The sequence below is a fragment of the Pteropus alecto genome, unplaced genomic scaffold (genome assembly GCF_000325575.1).
Source record: "Pteropus alecto unplaced genomic scaffold, ASM32557v1 scaffold86, whole genome shotgun sequence".
In the NCBI taxonomy this organism is placed as follows: domain Eukaryota; kingdom Metazoa; phylum Chordata; class Mammalia; order Chiroptera; family Pteropodidae; genus Pteropus; species Pteropus alecto.
In genome coordinates, this window is record NW_006442109.1 from 6,673,566 (window position 1) to 6,679,565 (window position 6,000).

General features: G+C 37.8%; 1 protein-coding gene across 1 annotated transcript in view; it reads left to right on the plus strand.

Moving 5' to 3' along the window:
• Positions 1–2,575, plus strand: part of L2HGDH (L-2-hydroxyglutarate dehydrogenase) — a 34,132-nt gene extending 31,557 nt beyond the window's left edge. Inside the window, exon 10 of the mRNA XM_006920206.3 lies at positions 408–2,575. Coding sequence (XP_006920268.1) covers positions 408–603 — 196 coding nt within the window. The 3' untranslated portion in view covers positions 604–2,575. The remainder of the gene's footprint in view (positions 1–407) is intronic.
• The last annotated feature ends 3,425 nt before the right edge of the window (positions 2,576–6,000 follow it).

The following is a 6,000-nucleotide window of genomic DNA, read 5'->3' on the forward strand; positions in this document are numbered from 1 at the left end:
CTTTCATTGCTTTGTATTAATCAGAAGAGCCTTATTATTCTCATTAATTTTATAACAAATTCATTTTATAAACTTAAATAAAAAATACATCTATTCTAATTAAATATGGATTTATCTGCTACTTTGGGAAAGAACAGCTATTTATAACTAACTTACCTATTTGTATATTCATTTGATAAGCATTTATTGGCACTGTGAAGTGGCCGGCATTATGCTCTAGGCTGAGGATGTAAGTTTTACAGGCTACAACTGACAGCCTTTGGCTAAATACAAACCTGTTGATTCCACATGATTGTGCATTTAGAAGAATAAAGAAGGCTTTATTGCTTTAAGAATACTTTGAAAATGCTGACTTTTAAAGTGTCCTTTTTTATCCAGTCAGTTGACTACCATTCTTGGCTTTGCAGAGGACCAGCTGGAGTAAGAGCCCAAGCCCTGGATAGAAATGGAAATCTGATAGAAGATTTTGTATTTGATGGAGGAGTTGGGGTTATTGGAAATCGCATTCTTCATGTGAGAAATGCACCTTCCCCTGCTGCTACGTCTTCCCTTGCAATTTCTGGAATGATTGCAGATGAAGTGCAACAGAGATTTAAATTGTAAATAATGAAAGGAGCTATATATGCATTTTAATCTCCACATTCAGCAATAAGAATATACTAATTGCATTCTTTAATTTTAAGAAAAATGGCTTGAAAATATTTTTAGATCTCTCATTTAGATAACCACTGAATTGTTAACATGATATAACATTGAAATAATTATTTTTTAAAGTCCATGCTCTTATACTTTGTGAGTAAAGAGGAAAGGTACAGTTGTATCTGTCCTGAATCCCTGACTTCGTTAATATTTCTAAGAACAAACTTTGCAGAGAAATTCAAAGCCTTTATTATTCCCAGTCTCTTTATAAATGGGTTGGTGTAGAGTCATCACTAAATCTAAACAGCAGTACACTGTGAATGCTTGTTGACAACTCATCAATTTTCTATGGTTGAGAAAATAGAAGAACTTAGAACTGATAGGTTTTTATGAGAACAGTTTTAGAATCCTGGCACTGATATACAAAACTCTGTAATTTAAAAAATTATTTACCTCATATCTCTGTTCTTCAGTTACACCAAGATTCACAAATTTTGGCCAAGATCACTGATGATCTATGCCTACTTGGTTTTTCAGGGATCCTATAAACTTTTATGAGGATATTTCTTCATTTTTGGAAAATACCTAACTTTGAGGCATTCACTTTTGTAAACCGCAAAAGTGCCTTACGTGCATGTATACTTCATGAGTATTTAAAATTGTTGGCCAGCGCCAGATTGTACATTACATACAATATAAATGTGTTTGGTATCTGTGAAATGATTCTTGCAATTCAGAAAGTTGGAAAGTAGAAATATAAATGAAAATATGGCAGCCTACTGATTGGGGAAACTTTTATTACAGAACCACCATTTAGGTGAGACATTTTTATCCATTCCCTCACATATACTCTCTCAGGATTAATCTACTCTTGATTTTTTTCTTTCCTTTTATCACTCCAAAGCTGTGTGATGGATGAGTTAGAAGGATGTGCATTTTGGTTGATAGGAAAAACTTTTGTTTTCTTCCTTTTCATTTCAAGCCTTGGTGATTACATTGATTGAGCTACCTCATCCCATTAATTCAAAAAGCTACATATCATCAGCTCATGTTCAAGAAGTAGCACACATCCCAGGTAAATAGACTAGGCAATTATTTGAAATTTGGGATGAGTATATTAGAAGCATTCAGAAACCATTCACAGAGGAAACAAACCCCAATAGTTCTTCATAACAACCGATTCCTTCAAGAAATGTGACACAGAGGATATTTTTCTGTTCCATTACAAGACTATTAAGAGATGGAAAATATTACAATTTTCTATTTCATCAGCAGCAGGACTACATATGCACTAAGCTGTGAAAGACTGAAATTACAAAAATAACTGTCCTAATTAAAGTACCCTCATTCCATGTGGTTCTCTACTATACCCTCCAAAATTACAAGTGAAAAAATTGAAAGTGTTTTGAATGGGTAGGTTAGTCTCTTTGTAAAACATTTTGTATTTATGTCAATAGGGGTTTGTTGTGTGATACTGATATAATATTTAAAAGTTTTGTGTTTCTAAGAGAAGAAAATGTATATTAATATTAAAAATATTTTAGTAAAAATATTTTAGCCTTGGTGTTATGAGCATAATTTTTAGTTTCATAAAAACTCTGATTCAGATAAAGTTTTGTTTGTAAAACTTGAACTATCATAGCTTTGTAGCCGCCAATATTTAAAAAAAATTTTGTCTTTGCATACAATAGAAAAATCAGGTAGAGTAGTTATATTTTGGGTAAAAAGTGGAGCTCTTCCTCGCAAAAATGGCTTTCCATCTGCAAGTGATGGCAATATTTGTCTGACCTCAGTGTCATCTTCATACCCCTGAGCACTAAGGAACATTATTTCTTTTCCATAGGAGAATGTATATTTTTCTATAGGAGAATGTATATTATAATTCATGTGCTTTTATGGGTGGGGGAAATCCAATAAATAAATCAATCTTTCAGAATTTTATTAAAAATCCTAGTTCTTGGGAAAACATTTTTGGTATGCTATCTCTTACAGGGAGTTGGCTTCTGGGCGTGAGCCTCCCCATTACAGGGCAAACGATTTATCTGAGTACCTGCTCCAACTTCTCTCCAGCAGGTGGACTGTAAGAGAACCAAAGTTAGCTACAGCAATGAACCGTGAAAGTGAGCAACAATGACGTTTGTTTTCTGTGATATTGCTTTGGTTACTGACGGACAGCACTTAGTGTGTTTAGTACTTTCATTTTTATTTATTTATTTTTATTTATTTATTTTTATGCATACAGCACCCAGTCTTCCTAGGTGGAATACTTTCATTTTTAACACTTGAAGCAGGTGCTTATAATGAGGTTAGAAATTTTTTATTAAAAAAAATGACTTTTAATTAATGTTTTGAATAAATACAACATTCATATAGTTGAGAATTCAAACATCACAAAAAGGTACACTGAGGTCCTCTCTCCTCCAGCCACCCAGTCCTCATCCCTGAGGCAACAAGAATTGCCCATATCTTGTGCAGTTTTGCAGATTGTGTGTGTGTGTGTTTGTGTGTGTGCATGATCTCCTTAATTTTTTTTGCACATGGTAACCTACTCTGAATATTACATTATACTTCCTGCTCTTTTCACTCTGCTGTGTATCTTTGAGAATGTTCAAATGGCCTTGAACACAGTGACCTGGTTCTTTTTATGTGACCTTATAGGTTTCATTCTATGTATTTATGATTATTTTTTGAGCAAGTCCCTATTCCTACTGATTATTTAAATTGTTTATTTTGAGTGTATTTTTGTTTTGCTTTTGCTGTAATGATACTGCAATGAATAACCTGTGCTAAGTCATTTCACATCCGAGCAAGTATATCTATAGAATATATTCCTAGAATTTGCTGGGTCAAAGGGTGTGTGCCTTTGCAATTTTCATGGATAATTGTCAAGTTGCCCTTGATGGAGGTTGAACCAATTTACACTCTAATATATTAGAGTATCTCTTTTCCCATACTCTCACCAACATAGTGTATAATCAAACTTTTTGATCTGTGCTATTCAAATAAGTAAAAATGATAACGGTATAATATAAATTTGCATTTTTCATAATATGAAGTCAAACATCTTTAATATGTTGAGACATACTTCCTTTTCTCTGAACTATCTTTTCATATCCTTTATCCTTTTTTTCTTACTGAGTTTTAGTCTTAATTCGTAGGAACTTCTTTAGATATTAGGAAAATTAACAACTAAGGAAATGAGTTGAAAATATTTTTTCCAGTTTGTCATTTGTTTTTTGGCTTAGCTGGTGGGTTTTTTTTTGGGGGGGGGCATACATTTAAAAAATAGAATGTATCAACCTTTTAGATTTTATATCACAGCAGAAAGATTTTTTGTACTCAGAAATATAATTTATATTACAGAATAATTATAAACAAACTATTCTATAGTTTTATTTTTACATTTAAATCTTTGGCACATCGTAGTGTAGAGTGCGGGGGTATAGATCCAGTATTTTTTTCTAGATGGCCCATTTGTCTGGTTGGGAAACTTTTTACTGGTGTCATTCTTGGATTATCCTCCAGACGCACATGGATCACATTTCTGTTTGCCTAGCCCAGAGATCACAACTCAGATGCCTGTAGAGACTAGGCAGGTTACATAAAACGGTGAAGAGTGCCAGGTAGGGAATATAGCCAACTGGAAATGGGATGGCATACTTTGCTGAAGAGGGCAGCCACTACTCACTGTCTTCTGATTATTCTCTTGTAGGAATGCAGCAGGGCCCAGTGTTGCCAGATCTTTGTCAAGAGAAGCTGGAAATCCAGATAAATAAAGTCTCTTGATTTTAAAATGTTAACAATTCAACAAATTTAAATATAGCTTTGGCTAAACAAAATGTGTCTCAAGCCAGATTTGGCCTAGGGAAGGCTTCCCATATCCTTGGCCAAGAATGAATCTTCCCACTAACAACTTTTCTACAAGAAAATACAATCACAGTCTAGTAGTTTGACAGCTTAACAGTTTATGGCTGGAGTTTAGGAGAGAAAAGACACTGTGTAAGCCAAAGTCTTTGCCCTCACTGATTGAAAGATTACTTAGAGAAATATAAACATTTCGCTATTCTACCTTTTATCCCCAGGACATGGGAATGTGGATGTTGCCACTTATTAGAAGACATTCTTGATTCAGTGGATACTTGGATTAGAACAATTTAACTCTTAAGTTTTCGAACTGTAACTCTGTCGTGCTGATCTTGCCAAATGACAAAATAGTGGATGTTTTGGTGGGGCGGGGTGGGGTGTGGGGGAGAGGATGTCAATTGCTTAGCTACTTATCCTGGAACTGAAGTGAGGCACAGACATTTGTTTTGTACCCTGTTCTCTTCCTCATTGCTGGTGGCTGGGAACAATCTATTATAATTCATGTGCTCAGCATCTTTAGTGGGATAAAGTTTATGATAATAAAGTTTCCAGAGTCATTCCTCTTCAACTCAGGAAAGCTTATGGTCTGGGGATCTTTTGGGGGTTGCTATTGAATATGGCTGGGCCACAAGGGCAGATTCAGATTTTGTGGGACCTAACGCCTCCACAATTTGGAAGACACCATTAAGAAAACAATTCAAAAATATCTTTGGATAGTCTTAGGAAAACGATACGATTTTGTGAACACACAGGGGACCGTGCAAGTGAAGGCTCTTTAAGTTCAATCTTCATTAACGTAATTGTCATTTGCCTTTTCTAACCCCAAGGTGTGCTAAAGGGCTTTCCACGTCTCACCTTCAGTTCCCAAACCACTCTATGAAATAGTTACTATCTCTTATATACAAATTAGCCACGTAGAACACAAAAACGTTAAACATCGTGCCCAGCCCTAATGCCCCTTTCTCTTCATATCCCTATCCCGCTTCCCACGATTGAAGTCCTGGGGCTCGAGGCGCTGCAGGAGTCAGGACTGTCTTGAGAAGGTCGAGAGGAGGGAGAGTCTGTGTAAAACGCAGATCGAGAGGAGGGCGAGTCTGTGTAAAACGCAGGAAGTTGGGGAGTCAGTCTGGAACAGGCTCCCAGCAAGTCCCTGGGAGAGGCAGACTCCTGCGGCCGGGCCCCCACATTTCCGCGCCCCCGCGCCAGGCCGGCGCTCCGCACGCTCCGCGGCGCGCATGCTCCGTGCTGGGCTTATCCCGCGACCTGGGATAATGAGCCTCGGGCCGAGGGGGCGGGCCGAGCGGCGAAGGTTGGGACCCAGAGCTCGGCGGCGACCCTGCGGCCCTGTGCGCGGTTGCAGAAGGGGCGGCGGCGGTCGCTAGCCCTGTGCGCACCGGAGTGTGGCTCGCTCGCGCGACGCGCTCGCCCGGTCGGTCCCAAGGGCCCTCTGGAGGTGACTCGGGAAGGCTGAGCAGGGCGGCGTTGCAGATTGGGAGG